General features: G+C 39.2%; 1 protein-coding gene across 1 annotated transcript; it reads right to left on the bottom strand.

Annotated features, from left to right (window-relative positions):
* Positions 1-3,174: 3,174 nt before the first annotated feature.
* Positions 3,175-20,335, bottom strand: LOC117305239. The gene is made up of 17 exons (XM_033790071.1): positions 19,754-20,335; positions 19,419-19,498; positions 18,159-18,258; positions 16,350-16,424; positions 15,746-15,908; positions 15,038-15,114; positions 12,104-12,202; positions 11,705-11,772; positions 11,308-11,385; positions 10,884-10,944; positions 9,642-9,714; positions 8,753-9,039; positions 8,129-8,201; positions 6,713-6,801; positions 5,891-5,950; positions 4,167-4,301; positions 3,175-3,374 (listed from the first exon to the last, which is right to left on the bottom strand). Exons 1-17 carry the CDS (start codon positions 20,333-20,335, stop codon positions 3,243-3,245), a joined length of 2,232 nt encoding a protein of 743 aa, XP_033645962.1. The 3' UTR covers positions 3,175-3,242.
* Between the last annotated feature and the right edge of the window lie 289 nt (positions 20,336-20,624).

Here is a 20,624-nt window from a genome sequence, read left to right as displayed (position 1 = left end):
TCTCGCCCGGTGTGGCGGTTTCAACTTTCCGCCGTGTTCAGTTTTCCGAATGACCAAATACGGTAACATTACGTCATGCGATGCCTGCGCACAGCAAGCGAAAGTAGTCTATTTTTAGTGCCGTATTGAGTCATCCGTGTTACTCTCCGGTAGCTGTCATGGCGGCGTCCACGAGTACAACGAGCGGCGAACGCGTGGATCGTATGAGAGAATTTGGTGTGAAGACCAAGCAAATTATCCTGTATTTATACCGAACGAGCGTCAGAGAATCAGAAGAATTTTTTATTAGTCTGGTTTAATTTATTAAATTTATTTATTACCGTTTTTTATTTTATTTTATTTGTTTAGTTATTTTTTTTATTTCACTGAACTACAGTACTTGCCAGGGTAAACAAGGTGACTTCACCCGCAAATCATTCCAATAGGCGGTCTATTTTCGTCGTCTACGCTCGTCGCCTGAAACGAGCCCGGTCAAAGACGCGCCACGCTCAGAGCCTAATACGTTTTTACATGCTTTGCTTAAATCATGTGCTATTTCTACCTCAATGCTTAAACTGAGACTAAAATGATTTTCGTGACATTTATTGTTTGCTCATTTCTCAAAAACTTCTACAACACTGCAATGATTTCAACTATCATTATCTTCCCTCCATGATATGTGACCATGTATTGAGGTAGCTGTATATCCTGATGCTTCGTAATAAATCGTAGATGTACGTAGATTCTCCTCCATACTAGAACGTACACCAAAGATCGTGCTGCGCGAGGAAAAAATCAGGATCGTTTTATTTTCCAGGAAAAAAGCTTCTCATGAGCCAACACTTTGAAAAAAAAGAACATGTTGTACTGATCGTTTTATATTTCTTATGGTACATATTTCTTATTGTAAAAAAAAAAAGGAAAATGTATGCCTTATAATATTGATTTTGTCGAGGGTCCCGGAGGATCCGAACCTCAGATCACCTGGGTGATAACACCCGCGGTTAACCGCGGCCCTATTGGATCTATCAACACGGACATCGTGATTTTATTCATTATATAATAACTGTATATATTTAATGAAAATAATTACAAGATGGCGTGACGTTAAAAATTACTTCATTTTGCACATCTTCAACACCCAGGGAATCAACTATGAAGAATCTTTGAAAATCGGACGTTTATTTGGGGAGATATGCTGTTAACAAGATTGCCTAATTAAATATTCATATCATTAATAACTCAGCTAAATGATTAAGAAATTAAAAAACGTACGTAGACAAATTAAGTTACGTACTGAGCTTCGATTTAATATAGAACTCAAGTCTGTCATTTCTACCGTTTCTAAGATAACGTCGCCATAAAAAAATCGTGCGTTAAACCTATGGCGTTTGGGGAGAAAATTAAAAACGTTTCTAAAACGTAAAAAAAAAAACATCTCGACGAAAACAATACCTGTTCCGACGGTAGGTCGGAACAGCTAAAAAGGCAATTTGAAGTATGACATCATGTTACAACTTAATTAGTGTGTAGATTCCAACGAGGAGGTTTTGCGTCATTACAAAGGTTTGATTTAATAACATCCATCATAAAAAATTCCTTTACAAACATGTACTGTCTCACATATAATTTTAAATGTGACACTTGAAGGGTTTCAAAGACAACTGACACAGTTGTAAAGCCATTAAACACTTTCGGAACAGAAGCAAATAAAAGTTCACAGATTTACAAATGACTTGCAGGGTTTACAGAAGGTAATGGTGAAAGACTTCTCTTGAAATATTATTCCATAAAATGCTTTACTTTTTGAGAAAATATTAAAACAATTATAAATTCTCGAATATCGAGAATTTATTTTAACCACATGTCATGACACGGCAAACAAGGGCTGGTTTTCCCGTTATTTTCTCCCGACTCCGATGACCGATTGAGCCTAATTAATTTTCACAGGTTTGTTATTATATTAGTTGTGGTACACAAAGTGTGGGCCTTTGGACAATACTGTTTACCGAAAGTGTCCAATGGCTTTAACGCAAGTTTTAAAGACTTATTTTTCCACTTTCATTGGATTCATATTAAACAATCAAAGTATCATGAACTGAAATTGAACTTGGAGCACTTTTTTTAAGAGGATGCAGTTTGGGTTTAAACAAAGACAAACTGACTTGAACGGGGTTTGAACTAACGACCTCTGGCGTAAACGCGTTCTTCCAACTGAGCTATCAGGCCTAGCAAACGATACAGCCAGGGGATCCATTTGATGAAGACGCGACTTTTTAATAGTATGTATGACAAAACGTCAAACAAATTTCCCTTTTTTATACAAAAATACTTGGAATGTTTGTGTTAGTCCCCCCCCCCCCCACCGCAAAACCCTCAACAACAACAACAAACAAACAAACAACAAACAAACAAACACCAACAACACCTCAACAAAAAAAATACTTGGAACGTTTGTGTAAGTCTCTCCCCCCCCCGCAAATCCCTCAACAACAACAACAAAAACATAAACAAACATAAAGCAAACAACGAACAAACAAACACCCCAAAAAACAAGCAACATCCTGTTATTGATATAGTTGTCTACGCAAAATAAATAATTGTTAAAGTAAATCTTGAATAAAATATTGTAACGAAGGACTTGTTTTGCTCTTAAAATCTTGAAGTATGTACAATTAATATTGCAGCTGGTTTTAAACAAATTTGCCAATCCGAAGACAAGTATGCCTCACTTTTTCACAAAATAAAATCGAGACTCAACAAGTCATGTATATTTCAGTGTTTCTGCTAAGGTTAAGCGAGTAAAAGAGATTGCAATCTAGACATGGTAGAGTCTGTACAAATAAACAAACAAATGTTGCTTAAAGCCACAGGACACTTTTGGTATAATTACTCAAAATAACTGTTAGCCTAAAAACTTATCTTGGTAATGTTGAAAGTATAAAACCTTGCAAGAAACTGCTCCCTCTGGAGTCGCGTTTTTGTCTAGAAAGAGGTAAATTTCCACTCCAATATTAAAAGACTTCAGGCTTGGAGCCTTTTATTAGGCATCTGAGAAAGTGCAACAATGGTGTTTTTTCTTTCAATATTCTCTTGCAATAAAATGTAAATGTTTGTTATTTTATGCGTATGTTGGGATACACCAAGTGGGAATACCGGTCTTTGACAATTACCAAAGGTGTCTAGTGCCTTTTAATGGGAATTTGAAAGACAGCAAAAAGTTGGGATCCAATATGATCCCAAACTTAAGGAAGATGCATTCGTCAACGTGGTTGGTTGTTTTTCTTCCTAGTGCGTTTGAGCGTAGTTAAGAGGGCGCTCTTCTTGTATGCGTCCCATTCAAGTTTGACCTCCAGGTTCTTCTGAAGCTCTTGATCATCCGGGTAACTCTGCTCCTGTGAATAGAATTTATACCCGGTCAGTTTCTGAAACACAAAACAAAACTATTTCCACAGCCGTATCAAAAGAGTTGGATTAGAAGCCGTTTTGTATATATAAAATTAAAAAAAACGCATTGGCGAATACAGGATACCAGACTATAGTCTGCCCATTTGGTGGTGCTGCATTTGTGCTGAAAATGACGTCCAGCATCCACGAAGGAAACCGGTTCTTAAATTCAATTCAATTTATTATCAATATAATCTTCGATGTCACATCTCTCTAAATACACAGCTATGCCTATTCCACGTTCGTGCATTTGCACTAAGTTAAAGGAAATCATGTTCATATAACATCAAATTATATTCTTAACCAACGAACCTCAGCATTGAGGTTATTTAAGACTCTGGACACTATTGATAATTGTAAAAGAACAGTCTTCTCACTTGGTGTATGTCAACATACGCATAAAATAACAAACCTGTGAATATTTGAGCTCAATTGGTCATCGAAGTTGCGAGATAACAAAGAAAAACGCCCTTGTCACACGAAGTTGTTTGCTTTCTGATGCTCGATTTCGCAACCTCAAATTCTAATACCGAGGTCTCAAAATCAAATTCGTGGACAATTTATTTCTCGAAAACAACGTTATTTCAGAGGGAGCCGTTTCTCACAATGTTTTATACCATCAACCTCTCCCCATTGATAGTTACCAAGTAAGTTTTTATATTAATAACTATTTTGAGTAATGACCAATAGTGTCCACTGCCTTTAACGTTACCAAAGACCCTTGTTTTAAACGGAAGTACCTCTCTACGCAAGCGTCCAAGCATCCTGGTCGTGGCATGTTCCCGGTAGAACTTCTTGGAAATGAGAATGCACTCTGCCCCGTTGCTAACGACCGAGAAACTCGGCTGGAAATCGAACAGCATGTCGGATAACCCCTTGTCGATGAAACAAATAAATCTAGTTAAATCTAGCTAAAAACCGAACAAAAACTATCGTCACAACTAACGCCTCATCACTAAGCCTAATCATCACAAATAAACAAAACAATCTATAGGCCTTCATTTAATAACTTGATTTATAAACTTGCTCAACATAAGCAGTATTTAGCCTTATAAATAAATTTAAAAACTAAACATTATAAAAACTTTAAAATCTAATTCAAAGATAGATCGATGTGTTTCATTTCTAAATACCACAAGTAACATCCTTTCAAAGTGGACCTAAATTCTGTATACATTTCGTGGTTAAGGGTATCGGACAATATTTAAGATAAGTCTTTAATAAATTAGAAGATAACAAATGTAAAAAAAAATTAAGACTCTAATAAGTACAATAATTATAATAAGTTTGTTGAGTTTTTGTTTAAAGCAAGTTCACTTCACGCAATGCTAAAAGCAATTATTGGCTACAAATATAAAATGTTTCAGATGAATTAAACTCAGGAAAGCTGAAGCTGAACGTAGGAACCTATAGATTGAGGTGGGAGAGAGAATGAGAGAGAATGAAGTGCAGAATGCAGAATGTGGAATAAAGCTGCTGGAAAGACTCTTTGTTCTAAATCTTAACAAAGAGAGAGTGTATGGGTGAGAAGAAGCAGAGGGTAGGAATCTAAGATTGAGGGTAGAAATCTATAGAATGAGGATGAAGAGCAAGAGATGCAGAATGTTGAATAAAGTTGTTGGAGTGGCTCATCATTGTTCTACAACTCAACAAAGCGAAAGTGTCTGGGAAAAGAAGCAGAATGCCCGGTTTCACGCTAAGGTAAGGAATTGATACTTCTCTTACAACAGTTTAGATCGTAGGAAGTAGGGATAAATGGAACAGCCAAGGAGTTCCAAAGAGGTTCCTGGAAAAAATGCCATTGTTCTCCATCTTAAGAAAGCGAGAGTGTACGGGTGAGAAGAAGCAGAAGGCCTGGTTTCACGCTGATGTAAGGAATTGATACTCCTCTTACAACAGTTTATAGATTGTAGGAAGTAGGGATAAATGGAACAGCCAAGGAGTTCCAAAGAGATGCAGAACGTGGAATCAATAGTTGTTGGAGTGGCTCATCATTGTTCTACATCTCAACAAAGCGAGAGTGTATGGGTGAGAAGAAGCAGAAGGCCTGGTTTCACGCTGATGTAAGGAATTGATACTCCTCTTACAACAGTTTATAGATTGTAGGAAGTAGGGATAAATGGAACAGCCAAGGAGTTCCAAAGAGATGCAGAACGTGGAATCAATAGTTGTTGGAGTGGCTCATCATTGTTCTACATCTCAACAAAGCGAGAGTGTATGGGTGAGAAGAAGCAGAAGGCCTGGTTTCACGCTGATGTAAGGAATTGATACTCCTCTTACAACAGTTTAGATTGTAGGAAGGAGGGAAACATGGAACAGCCAAGGAGTTCCAAAGAGGTTCCTGGAAAAATGCCATTGTTCTCCATCTTAAGAAAGCGAGAGTATTTGGGTGAGAATAAGCAGATGACCCGGTTACAAGCTCGAATTGGTTACTCAAATACAATGCAACCTCGTTGATACTCACAAAATATGACCCTTTGGTTAAGGTTTGAACTTTGACCCAGACTGGCTCGACTCCATCTTCCTGCAGAAAAATTTAAATAATATGCTTTTTCAAACTGTTCAAAGGGAGAATGTTTTTCTTGGTACAAAAACAAATCGGTATTTGAAAAAGAAAATTACGCAAAAATAGTATGAACAGCAATCAATGTGTAACAGTTTCAGGTTGTGACTTGTAGGGAGTGGCCGTCGTGCAGCAAACTTTGCTTTGCAAATACAAATTAGCAGTTATCTTTAATAATACAGCTCTATGCACATTTAGGTGTGCTGTTTAATCAAATGGACTCGTTAACTCTTGACCTTTGTACAACCTTTTCCATAATAGATGGCGATAAATTACTGATTAAATATGAGAGAATAGGTTTAGGTAAACAAGTTGAGGTTTTCCAGGTCACTATTTGTGGCAAATAAGGGCCAATTATATAAACGAAGCAATATTAAATTTTGTGTGAAATTAAAAGCTGTGCCAAATAAAATAAAAAACTGCCCGAGCACAAAAAATAGCTTCAGGAACATTATGCTTACCGATTGAGGTCACCAGCCAAAATATAAAATTCCAAATATGTCATTTCTGACTGTATCCTGCACACTAAGCTGAAAACTGTTCGGCAATATTTTCACTTTAAAGCAGCTCTATATAACATTGAGCCAAAGGGTCCAATAGAGCTGTTTAGCAGAACATACTGCTTGACGAAATTTCTTAATGGGACACCAGTCACAACAGTATAAACTTAATGTAACTTTGGCTGATAACCTATTCTGTTAAGCAATATTTTTTCTGACGTACCTCATTTCTGATGATTTCATCTACTATTTCAGTCGCCACAGTTTTCTTCTGTCCCATTGGCACCTGGACGATGTTGAGTTGCTCAGTATCTTAACATAATTTAATAATTTAAAAACAAGACAAATTCATTACACAATTCCACTTATAAATTTGTGTGGCGGTAACACCACGTTTATATGCTTATATAAACTGCTCACACAAAGTTAGGAAACTTTTTTTAACCAAGTATATATTTATTATTTATTACTCTCTTTGTATATGTTATATTATCAATGCAGAGCTGAAGTGTTCCTCATTAAAATGATACCACATTTGCAATGATTACATGTTGCTGGACTTTGCCACATTAATGAGAATGAAGCAGAAGTCTGCAAAATCTGCCAAAATTAGCAGTTCTGTGTTACTGTGTGAACAAACAAGTTGACACTGTAATTCAAACAAGCAAGACAACTTACTGATATTAATGCACTTTATTGAGACAAGAAACTCAGTTAATACCCAGACAAGTTTTTTTTTCAAGAAATGAGGGCTAGTGTGCTCACTGGTGCAAATCTTTGTGTAAACCATTCATGGTTCTGAAGCTTGACCGGTTTGATTATCGATCATTACCTACCGACTGTTCAGCATAGATAATGGTAATTTGTGCACATTTAAATTGTGACTTTGCCTCATTGTCATTCATTTAGCCAAGTTCAGCAACATGTAATCATTGCAAATGTGGTATCATTTGAAAGAGGAACACTTCAGCTCTGCATTTATAATATAACTTATACAAAGAGAGTAATAAATAATAAAGATAAACTTGGTTAAAAAAAGTTGCCTAACTTTTTGTGAGCAGTTATTTTGTTCTTTTGAAAACTTGTCTAGCTTTATATTTTACTACCGCGGAGTAGAATTTTCGGTATTCGGGAGACTTCTCAGGTCTTTTGGGATTTGAACTCAAGACCCCCTGGTTAATGTACCGGCACCCCTAAAAGCTTTCCACTTTAAAAAACTAAAAATAAAATGAATATACAATTTACTGTTATCTCCAGTGCTTTGTTCCTCCATTGTTTGGCATACATTTTTTATCAACACACATTAAACAACTGTACTTTGACCACGAGAAAATCGAGTCGAAGAACTTTTTCATTCGAGTATCGAGTAGACCTAATTCGAGAACAGGTTATTTTTCAGTCGAATATCGAGTATGGACTCGCGTACAAGTCTTTGGCTAACCGAGTATGGGTACGAGATTCATCTAAACGGTACTCGATAAAGTGGTCGAGTACTACAACACATGTCTCAACGTTTTAATTTTTGGCGCGACGCTGGGTTGAACAATTGAAAACGTAACGTAATCGGGAAGCAGTTATACCATAATCGGCTAATTTAAGGTGCATCTGCTAGAAAAACATAAGCAAATTTAAGACCAACCTTCAGTTGGACTTTCATCACTCTCATCCGAGTTGTTTGGAACTTGAAGCGAGGGACGTCTTATCATATGAACCTGATAGAGACAACAAGTTTTACTATAGCATCAACAAAGAAATACAATTAAGTAAAAATGTCGATCATTTTTTGATCATGATGTATCTTAATTTCAAAGTCTGGTATTTGATATTTTAGAAGTGTTTTGTTAAATTGGGGTCATACTTTTAACTCAATCACATATCAAAAACCTTTATCGAAAAGCTTACCATAAGCATCCTGAAGAAAACAAAATTCGCATTAAAAACACATGATTTCGTTATTCTCATTTAGGATCATTGTAAATTTTATTTCATTTGTAGACAATTCAATAGGCCTATTTGAACTTCTGCTTTGACGGTACAATATTGATGAAACTGAACGGTTAACCAGCTTCTTGCTGATTGTTTACGGAATTTAATGATCATTTAGACCATGGCAGTGAACCCTGAATGATCCACTTTGTCTGTAGATTTTGATGATATGCAACGGTGAATTTTTAAACAAAATTGGATGAGCCAGACATTTACCTGAATTAGTTTGTGTTGAAATTTGGCGGAAAAACCTCCTGATTCAATAATCGTTACCTACATTTGAGTGTTGTGATGGCAAGGTAGGTCTCCTCGATAGTCTGCGAGCATTTCTTTTATCTTTGGCACTTTCTACTTTGCTTTTGCCCTGCGCACCACCATCCTCACGGTTCTGCGTGACATTCTCTGACAAACTCTTTCGTTTCCCATTGGTCGCATCTCGCTCATGAACATTCAGACCCTGCATGAACAGCTCGAACTCGTCACGTGTTTTTCTCTGGTTGTAGTTCTCCAGTGATCCACCACGCATTGAATGGCGCTTGCCAATTGTGGTCAGATCTGGTACCACTATGTATTTGGGGAGATAAAGGCAGGACATTAACAGGCATCGTGACGTCACGGCTCCGGGTGCTGACTATTATTATAGCACATTTTGTCTAAGTTTTATGAAGGTATGTATTGTTTATGTTTTACCCATACATCGATGCAGCTTAAAGCACTGTATACTTAACACTCCCCTGATTCAAGTGAAAACATACTACTCGGGATGGACTCGAACCCACGGGCTTTTCTATTCCAGAATATCATGACACTGAATTAAGAAATGTCCATAAAAATATGACCAGGGCAGTTAGTTGCCTGTCAGAAAGCTGTGGATGTCCTATAGTTTATATGTGTGGAGGATATTTCATACACACATTATGCCTTCTTGTATTTTCTTTTAATGTGTTCGTGCCCCGCAGGAACAGCCGACTCCCCCCTTTTGCCAATGCCTCTGTGGCTTGGATGTAGCCGCGGTCACAAGGACTGGAACTGGAAGCACTCGACTCAACCGCGTGGTCTCCCTTTCTAGTCGCACCGCTGACACCACGAAGGCCTTGCAAAAGTCTACCATTTCCCATACAGGCAAGGTTCACAACCCACCCCCTTGATGTTTAAGAAAGTCTTACTTGTATCACTCTGTAATCTCTTCATCTCCTTTGGCTTCTTTTTATGTAGAAGTTTCATCACGGAGCAACTACCCTGTGGAGGCGAGTTAACAGTATTGGGGGTTTAGGCTCGTGACTCTGCCTATAGTTAAATAGCAGTTTATATTAAAAGATATACAAGAAAATACATCACATACAACAACTGAAAGATTTTTTTAAAGGATACAAAATAATATAAAATCTTAAAATAAAAATAAATAGCAAGTTTAAATAAACAATTAAATAAACGAGCCGAGAATGGAAGCAAACGGGGAGGGAATTTAATTGACAAATTTAGCACAATAGAGAGTGAATGTAGATGTTTTTATAACGGTTCATGATTTGTATCAAGTTTTTATGAAAGAGAATATTTTATTTTAGACTACTATACCCCGTGTATTCACTACCGTTGCTGAACCCAACAAATAAACGTGCACTTTTGTACCCGCTAAGCAGAACTCTCAGCCGATGATAAGTTTGCACATAGACGTCACACTTTGTGGCTGGTCAATTACGCCAGATACCGTCATTAAGCGTACGTCCGGTGTCAGATGCAATTGTGTCCGCCATGCAATACTGTCCGCTCCGGACACTTTTGCATATGCAATCGTGTCCGAGGCTATGCAAAAACCGTCCGGCGGACATGTACATGACTGTATACGACTGTACATGCAAATGTGTCCGGGCGGACACAATTGAACTTATGCAGCAGCGTCCGAGCGGGCACGATTGCATATGTAAAACCGTCCGGCGGACGTTATTGCATATGCAATAACGTCCTCCGGATAATATTGCATAGAGGACATAATTGCATGCCGCACCGGATATGATCGAAAGTACCTTTGAACTCGCATTCATTTCACACGGAGATTCACAGTCAAATTCGACGTACATATGTACATAAACAACTTTTACATTACATGCATGTTGGTAGGCCTACATGCATGGGTTGTACAACATGGTACATACAAACATTATGCACGCTGACACTTATCACTTCGGACCAATCAAAGCACATATATGGAAAGCTTACGTCACTGCACATTATCCAATGAAATTATTGTATCAAATTAAATCATTGGGTATGTAAAACCAGTGTCTGAGGGGCCAGTCTAATGATATTATTATTTCTTTGTTGACATCATTGAGAGTGTTGTCATCGAGGGCGCCTGGACGGTCATAACTAGGAGTTCCTGAAAAGTGCTTATTTGGAAGTGAACTAACCGACTTGACGATGAGAATCCAGTCTGATTTCTTGCTGTTCTTGACGAGCACGTCTCCCCTCCTGCCATGGAGAGATTGCAAAATGAGACAGGAGAAGAAATTAGTGTTAGTATTAGAAGGGGTGGGAAGGTTTTTTTTATGACAGATTAAAGTTACGGCAAAGTGTCGTGTGGCTGAGCAGTGCACTTGACAGTTGTGACCAGACTGTGTGGGTTCGGTTCCCGGTCTTGGCACTTATTGTGTCGTTCAGCAAGACCAGCACTATAGGCCTTAATAGGCGCCCCCCCCCCCCCCTCCAAATCATCTAAAGAACTCCCTAAAATCCAAGCACACAATGAACAGGCAACATGTCGAGTACTAAATGTCGGATATAAAAGTGTTTTGATTGGAACTGGGTATGTTTGTTAAGTTATTACAAACTTACTTGAAATAAGAGAAAATGCATTTCTTTGGATTTTCAGCCAAAAGATGCATCGGCCAGCCTTCAAGAAATTTCAGATTCCTGGAACAGAGAAAAAGTGAGAATTAGCTGTTGAAAACTGTTAAAACAACCCCAAAAGGAACTATTATGGTATAAATGCCAAAAAAGCTATAGTGCCCTGAAGTTTTGAGCCTAGCAAAAATCTTTTTCAAAGCCTAAAAAAAAAAAACATCACACTGCGACAGAAGCACTCAACAGAACAAGACGATGACACTATTTTTTTTACTACAGGCATACAAAAACGATTATTTTTTTAGGAACATGTTTTCACCATATCCTAATCGACTCTTTTGGAGGAAAACAGAGAATATGAATTTATAAGAAGAATTAGAGAGTTTACCGAACAAAGTCACTCTGTGTGGGATCAAGGAGAGTTGCAACTCCCCCTGCCATAAAGATTCTTGTGTACTCCTGTAAAATCAAAAGATTACAACATTTAGTTCTAATTCAGTGCAAAATTTGGATTTGGTGTTTTAAATCGCCTGGTATCCTAAACAACACAGACAGTTAAAACCTGAGCAGCTAGATTTGAAATGTGTAAAAATAATTTGATGGAATCCTGTGAAGTTTTCCTGTTTAATTCAAGTCCTTTTTTAACAAAAAAAAAAGTCAAAAAAGAGAGTTAAAAAGGGGGAGAGAGTGTTCAAAAACGAAGGAAGATTTTCAAAAGTAAAGAAAAGAGAGTCTGGACACGAAAACGAAAGTTCGCAAAGTAATTGGACAGTCAGCAAAGTAAAACAGAGTTTGAACTCACCACATCGTCGATGCAAAGAAACTCAACCCGGTCTCTGCTGATCACAGTTGATTTCCGTGTCTGTTTATTCACCAAACCTAACTCCTGCACAACGAATAAAAGATAAATGGAGCCATTTTGAATAGTCCCCCTTCAAATAAAGGCCAAAATCGCTGGAGTCAACTATCACCACAGCCAATGCGAGGTTTTCCTATCCAACCACCGTGATGGCGCTGTGACGTGAACGAGGTCTATTCTTCCATAAGTCAATTAATACAGGAGTTAAATAGATGTTAAATGATTTGGGTACCTTTTCAAAATTTCCATAGATTAAAATTAAACTTACAGGGTTTGAAGATAATGATAGTAGAAAGCTTCCCTTCAAATATTACTTACTGAGGTGCTGTAGTTTTTGAGAAATGAGTAAAACAATGTCACGAAAATATGTTTGTAAATGATTAAAATAATGTTCGTCTCATGAGACGAAAATTATTTTCATGACATTGTTTTACTCATTTCCCCAAAACTACAGCACCTCAGCACGTAATATTTTCAGGGAAGCTTTCTACTATCATTATCTCCAAACTGTGTAAGTTTAGTGTAAATCTGTGGACATTGTGTTTTTTGTCCTACAAAAGTTACGTAGACCCTTTAAATTTGCATCGGGGATAAAGAATATCATTTTGGATTGACTCATATACAACGATGTGTGTTAGCACTGATATACTCATTACTTACCCGAGTTCTGTGAGCACAAATACAGGTATATTACTCGGATGGGGTTTGAACCCACGAACTTTGCACTTCTAATGCAGTGCCATACCAACTCGACCACCGAGATCGTAATACACTGTAGTGTCTTTATTCCTGTAATTGGCATGATGCTATGGTAGTGTATTGACACCAGTTGCATTTATGCCATTATTTTGCGTGTAACATTTGAATAAAGTCTGGTACATAGACTACCTTGATGACAAGTCACTGCTTAAACTTGAATTCCTCACACTATACAATAGTGGGTGCGTTCGTTTAGCTTCCCTGGGTCGACCCCGGTGTGTGACGGTTTTTTTTTCCAGGACGAACGTGGGTAATTATCTGCACAAGTTTGTCCTGGAAAAAGAAAACGCCACACACCGGAGTCGCCCCCAGGGAAGCTAAACGAACGCACCCATTGTAACGTGTAGGCTTTTGCGTGGTTATGTAAGAGACAGTGAGTACTATGCAAATTAATGTCTACAGCACAATATGGTACCTGGGTTTGCTCATCTGGTGGTTGCTGTACAAAAGCTTGCCCCCACCCCCCCCCCCGAACCGTTTGACTTTTACTGTCTCTATAATCTAACGAATTCAAAATAATGGAAGCGGTCATTGTGACCCAAGCAAGTCATTGTGCCGGTGTCGCATGCAATTTATCCTCTATCCAATACTATCCGGAGGACATTATTGCATATGCAATAATTTCCGCCGGACGTTTTTTGCATATGCAATCGTGTATGCCCGGACGCTGCTTCATAATGCAATTGTGTCCGCCCGGACACATTTGCATATGCAGTTGTGTCCGCCCCCGTGCAAAACCGTCCTTGCAGTAAATTAAACGCCCCTGGTCGACGGAACACGTTCGCAATTTTGTACAAGCTAAGTGCATGTCGTGAATGACATGGGAAATGTTCGGCCGTTGGGTGTTCGCTGCAATAAAAAAATACGTGAATATTCATGCTGCATATTATGGGTGCGTTCGTTTAGCTCCCCTGGGTCTACCCCGCGGTGCTCACTCGGGTGAGCCAATGACAAGAGCTTAACGAACGACCACTCACCGCTCTCATAGTGACGTCGTTTGCCTTGGGCCAGCCCCCAAGTGACCCACTCCACAATCAGGGCGGTGGGGGCTGACCTGGGTGACCCAGGGAAGCTAAACGAACGCACCCATTGTAGGTTCAGTGCATGCACGCTCGCTTACACGCGCGCACATACGTACAGTCATGTACATGTCCACCGGACGGTTTTTGCATAACCCCGGATACGATTGCATATGCACAAGTATCCGGAGCGGACAATATTGCATGGCGGACACAATTGCGTCTGACACCGGTGTCCCAAAGAAATCTGTCTGCCGGAGATTCGGTCCCCAAACTTACAAGGGCTTGGAAGGAAGACTCAAAAGAGGGCGCCACAAGAATAATGCCGTATGGGGGGGGGGGGCGACCGAATCTCCGGGGACAGAATCTCCTGCCACACCGGTGACACACACAATTGAAATCTTACTTGCGAATGGCTTATGGTTAACATGTACTTCTGTTCGGCATAGCTGTGCGGCACCTAAATGTAGCCCGAGCCCTAAATGAGTGAAGATGGTTTCAGCATGGAGCAGGAACGAACTTCCGAAGAGCTTTTACAAAATGTCACTGTAGTGTTGCATTTAGGTTTGCATACCCAAATTTTTATTGTAACGTTTTTATAAAGGTTCAGCCAGTTTGTTGATACGCTGTCATCACTGTGAAAGGCAGTGGACACAATTATTGGTAATTCCTCAAAATGATTATTAGCATAAAGCCTTCCTTGGTAACGGGTAATGGGGAGCTGTCGATAGTATATAAAACATTGTGAGAAACGGCTCCCTCTGATTAAGTGACGTAGTTTTCGAGAAAGAAGTAACTTTCCACGAATTTGATTTCGAGACCTCAGAATTAGATTTTGAGGTATCGAAATCACGCACCTGAAAGCACACAACTTCGTGTTATCTTTCAAAGTTATTACGCTACTTCGACGACCAATATTGAGCTCTACTTTTCACGGGTTGATTATATTATGCATATGTTGAGATACACCAAGTGAGAAGACTGGTCTTTGACAATTATCAATAGTATCCACTGTCTTTAAGAACTAAATCATGCAAGGTTATTTTTTATAAACGAGAGGCGATTTTAAAATAGAGGAGCTTACCCCAAACGTTTCCCCTCGGTTCAGGTAAACCACAGTCCTTTGGACATCGCTTCCCTCTTCCATAACACGAACCACAACTGAAAAGACACAATTAATCGTCAATTTCAAGGCTTTTTCACTTTGTAAAGTTGTAACAACACTTTTCTAATTGGAAACTTCCGAACGCTAGATGGCAGCAGACTAAGACCATTCCCGATTCAGCGGTTGCGGCTACGTCTGCGGCTGTTTATATTGGTGTTGCTAGGGGCTTTGCTTGGTTAAATGAGGAGCATTTTCCCAACATGTTTGCCCTCCATTGGTGAGAAAGGTAAACTGTTTCGAATGAAGAGTAGCCTGAACATCCGACGTCACACTTCGAGGTTCGTGAATTACGCCAAAGAGCTGCCGTTGAGCCTACATCAATCCTCGTCCATAATAACCTTTCCCCTCCATTCATTTCACATGTAGATACGCAGTCAAATCCTACGTATAGTATACGTACAAAACAAATGAACGCTGCTTGCGCAGACAACCGAAAGTACAGCCAAAACTCACTTCTGACCAATCAAAACACAGATATAAAAAGCTTACGTCACTGCACGTTTATCCAATGAAATCATTGTATCCAATGAAATCACTGGTTCTGTAAAACCAGTACCTGCCTTTAACCTTGCGTATAAAGACTGGGGATCTGTCTACCGTGAATATAATTCGGCATTTTACACTGACCTGATCCTGATAGGATGAAGTAGAAATTGAGTGGACGATGGCCTTGTCTCAAGATTACTCTTTGCGCTTGATACTTCTCATACCAGCCGACCTTAACGATCTCCTGCTGCATCCCGAGTGGAAACTCGGCAAATGTCGGAAAATTTCGTAAAGCGATCAGAGCCTGTAAAAAAAATCGATAATTATCAATGAAAAAAAAAACGACTGGGAAACAATGTCAAAATAACTTTGACTGTATGAGTCACATGGTGCAGCTAAAGAGCTCTTTGTAAATTGTGTGTCCATTGTCCATTTTTGTTACCATTTTGCACGCCAGGTACGCACGTGCAGACGTCTTACGTGAGCATAAAATAGGCCCAAAGTAGTGACGTCACCTAGAAACAACACGATTTTCTGACGTTTTAACGTTCACGTTTTTGCTCGCGTAAGGTGTAGCTAAACCTCGCTACCTTGCACGCGTGCACGTTTCATCAAAGATGGTGGTCAATGACGTCATGCGCAATCCATATATTGAAATGGAATCACTGCGTGATGTGTGACACCAGACTATTCTCGTTCACGCATTTCTTATGGGAGATGAAACACATCAGGATAATGCACTTACGTGGTACCTGTCCTTCTCCGTTCTCTGGTAAAATGGTAAATTCAGAATCTTTTTGCAATCGGTCGATATCCCAGCCTGTTGGTTCAGAAGAGAGTTAAACCCGTGTAAACACAGTTATACATGTCGGCATAATACTTAAAAACCCATTGTGTCCAGTGGTGGACTTGTGTTTGTTTGACCACATGAAAAGCAGGGGTCAATTTCATAGAGCTGGTTACTGGCCAAAATGTCATGCCATATACATTGCTTGTGACTGGTATTTAGCTGTTGTTTACTTAGCATAACAATTGAGTGGAGTCTTGGCCGGTAATCTGATTTTACTAAGCAAGGATTCTTTTGCTTAAGCGAGTTTTTGTTTGCTTAAGCAGCTCTATGAAATTGGGCCCTGGTTACGGGCAGTGGCACTTCATAGATAAGGCACAATATTGCTTAAGGGAAGTTTGATGCTACTGGTGGGTACTGTATGGCAAAAGTAAGCCAACTGTCTTTGAAGATAAGGTACAACATGGGTTGGAATTTGCTACCCTGTGTACTGTTTGGCACTAGAATAAGTATCTTGCTTTGATTCAAGACAAGGTGCAGTAGGTGTAAGGTTGGGAAGTCTGCTGCTACTGCAAGTGTGGGTAGGCCTACTGCTGGGCACGTCCGTCTTTGATTCAAGAAAACCGTACGCAATTCGAAAATGGTTGTTGTCTTCGAATTACGGTGAAGTGACAGAATTGGAAATTTTCACTTTTGGTCCATGGTATTAGTTGGCTATCGTTGAATCAAGATAGAGTACAACATCGAAACGGATGGGGAATGTGCTGTTACAAGTATTAAAATTGTCAAGCTGTTTGTGAGGAAAAACTCGTTTGAAAGCAATCGCTTATAATGACCACAAAACCATAACTAGTGGGGAAAAGAAAGACGAACTAGAAGGTGTTTTACCATCTTATCAACTTCGTGACACAATTCCCGAACTAAACATAGATAACCATGCTACCGAATATCAGCTAATAACTAAAATGAATAACCAGAATAATTATAGTTTAAATAGGCTTTTATCGTTTCATTCGCCAGTTCAAAGGCCAAACAGCAAGTCATTACTTATAAAATCACAATACAGCTAGTATCCAGAGTTGCTTGGTTACACGAAGTTGGCTGGATTTAGGCTATCGGGGCCATCCACCAACAGCGCGGATCTTGACCTACTTCGAAACCATTTTGTGTAAGGAGTCCGGGAGATCTAAAGATCGATTATTATTATTGTACATTTCTGGTAGTGAAACCAAGTGAAGTGCGAAAAGCCCATACCAAAATTGCACCCAGATAACCTCAAAGGATTTGGGTACTTTTTGTAACACAAAAACACATTGTCCACAGATTTACATTAAACTTACACCGTTTGAAGATAATGATAGTAGAAAGCATACCTTAAAACATTAGTTGCTGAGGTGCTGTAGTTTTTGAGAAATGAGTAAAACAATGTCATGAAAATACTTTTTGACATGCTAAAATATTTTTCGTCTCATGATCACCGAGACGAAAATTATCTTCATGATATTGTTTTACTTATGTCTCAAAAACTACAGCACATCAGTAAGTAATATTTTCAGGGAAGCTTTCTTTTATCATTATCTTCAGATTTGCTATTTTTGTTTTAATTTAATTTCCATTGTTTATTTTCTTGACCTGTTCTTGACTGTCTTTGACTGTCTTTGACTTTTAATTTATTGTACTTTACTTGTTTATAACTCTCCCTTTTCACCAATATGGAAATAAATGTTGATTGAATTGAAACAAACTGAACTGAATTGAATTGTTTACCTCTTTATGAGCTCGGAAGTATCTGACGTCAAATAAGAGTTCTTGTTCTCCACCATCTTCGATGTATTTCCCCCGGTGAGACGCTCCCGTGTTGTCGACACTGAATAGGAATAAGAACATTAATGGGAAGGAACACGTTTGGTAATTACTCAAAGCAAATATTAACGTAAAAACTGACTTGGTAACGAGCATTGGGGAGCTGTTGATAGTATAAAACATTGTGGGAAACGACTCCCTCTGAAGTAACGTAGTTTTTGAGAAAGAGGTAATTTCTCACTCAAATAATAAAAGACTTCTAGCTAGAAGTCTTTTATTCCTATCTGAAGGCACACAAATTCGTTTAACAAGGGTGTTTTTTCTTTCATAATTTTTCACGCAACTTCGATGACCAATTGAGCCCAAATCTTTCACAGGCTTATAATTTTATGCTTACGATGGGATACAACAAGTGAGAACACTGGTCTTTGACAATCACGAAACGTGTACATTGCCTTTAAACTGAGTTTATATCGTAGATGTTATGTTTGCATCGGGGATAAAGAAAGTTTTTTGGTTTTACCCATACACCGACATGAGATATGAAAGCTATGTATAATTTACTAGGTTCTTTCCAAAGTTTTGTGGAAAAACAGGCATTGTTATTTATTTGGAATTCGAATCCGTGACAGTTGCATTTCTAGAGGAGATTTCTTATCATTACACCACTGAGACTGTTCGGTTGGAAAGGCAGTTCGAATCATATCATCGGTTAGCAGCAATCGTCTACCGCAACTTTTTTAATAGTTCCAATGTGAGCGGTCTCCCTATTTTGTCTATATCTTTGTTGAGGGTGACAGTCTCAAGACACTGGACACATTTAGTAATTATCTCAACATATGCACAAAATAACAAATCTGTGAACATTTGAACTCAATTGGTCGTCGAAGTTGCGAGATAATAATGGAAGGAAAAAACACCATTGTCACACAAAGTTGTATGCTTTCAGATGCTTGACTTCTATCTAAAAAACTACGTTACTTCAGAAGGAGCCGTTTCTCACAATGTTTTATACTATCAACCTCTCCCTATTACTTGTTACCAAGTAAGTTGTATGGTAACAATTAGTTTGAGTAATTACCAATAGTGTCCACTGCCTTTAAAATAAGATCCTCTTTGACGTTTATTATTTGATATATGTTTCCGGCGTGTATTTCGTAAAATACATAGGCCTACTCGTTAAAAAAATAGAATAAAACATGTTGTATTATCAAGAACACCTACCTAAGAAAGTGGCTTTTGCATAATCTGTGTAAGAAGGTTATGAGTCTGGCGTAGCTCTTGAACTTTTGAAGTAACCTCTTCTGTTGAACCAAAGAAAGAAAACATTTAAAACAATAATACCGAACAATATTTTCCCAACTTCAAATGTGTTCGTGATATCAGCCAGGCCTAACCGCTGATTTCGCAACGACAAGAATAAGTTCATGTATAAGAATTCCCTTGTTGGGAAAATCATCTTAACAAACAAACTTAATTTCTATGCAAATGGCTTATTAATTCAGTATGTCGGTGGCCATTAAAGTTCTAATTTCCAACGATGAAATTGTCAGACTTACTTGTCTCGCTATCCTCGCTTGTTGTAATCGAGTTCTTAAAGAGTTCACAGTGGTACCACCAGTCGCTAAGAAAGCCCCTCGACCATCTGAGCCTTGGAACGACACTCTCTCCAAACCATCTTTAAGGAAGTTGGGTGATGGTCTCCGACCATGAGACGGACTTCTGGGTCCGGTACGAGGTCTCACAGCGCTATGGGACCTGATATCCAGAGTCGATGGAACACCTTCCTCGATTATTCCAGGTACTGAGAAATGCTTCTTGCTTCGGTGTTTCCCATCCAAGGCATCATCCACTGGGAATGTCTTCGCCAGAAGGCTCCCTCTCCTACTACCAGCGCCGATACCCCGTCCCTTCGCGCCATCGGCCCCGGCTAGAGGATCGCTTCGACGGCGACCGGCAGCAAGGCTTCCCCGTCGACGGGATTCGAACCGGGCCGACGCACCGTTGGTCCCGTTGAGCACTCGCAGCGATGCCAGCATGCTGTTCCGTCGAGCGCCCTGAGCGAATCGTGCCAAATCTAGATCTGACTCGATTGAAGAATACTCACTACTCTGGCGTCGACGCTGCTGGAGGTCCGGCATTATATCAACCATCGATAAAGACGTCATTTTGTTTTGTTTAGCACGTCTGCTGGAGCACTTCAGCTAAAGTAAATGTTAGGGGGTATATGACACATTAATGTCTCGAGTGAAGAAAACACATCACCAATACAACCGAGAAGTTTATGCCCAAAGTTCAAAAAGTGCTTTCAGTGGCAGATGCTTCACTCGTCGCCCTTCGGGCCCAAAGTTCATCCAGAATCATCAACATGAGTGCCAATTACTTTGGTCCTCTACCCTTTACTGTGCTTTGATGGACAGATGTGTACAA

The sequence above is a fragment of the Asterias rubens genome, chromosome 2 (genome assembly GCF_902459465.1).
Source record: "Asterias rubens chromosome 2, eAstRub1.3, whole genome shotgun sequence".
NCBI classification, from domain to species: Eukaryota; Metazoa; Echinodermata; class Asteroidea; order Forcipulatida; family Asteriidae; genus Asterias; species Asterias rubens.
The sequence above is the reverse complement of the archived record's forward strand: the minus strand, read 5'-3'. Positions and strand labels throughout refer to the sequence as shown.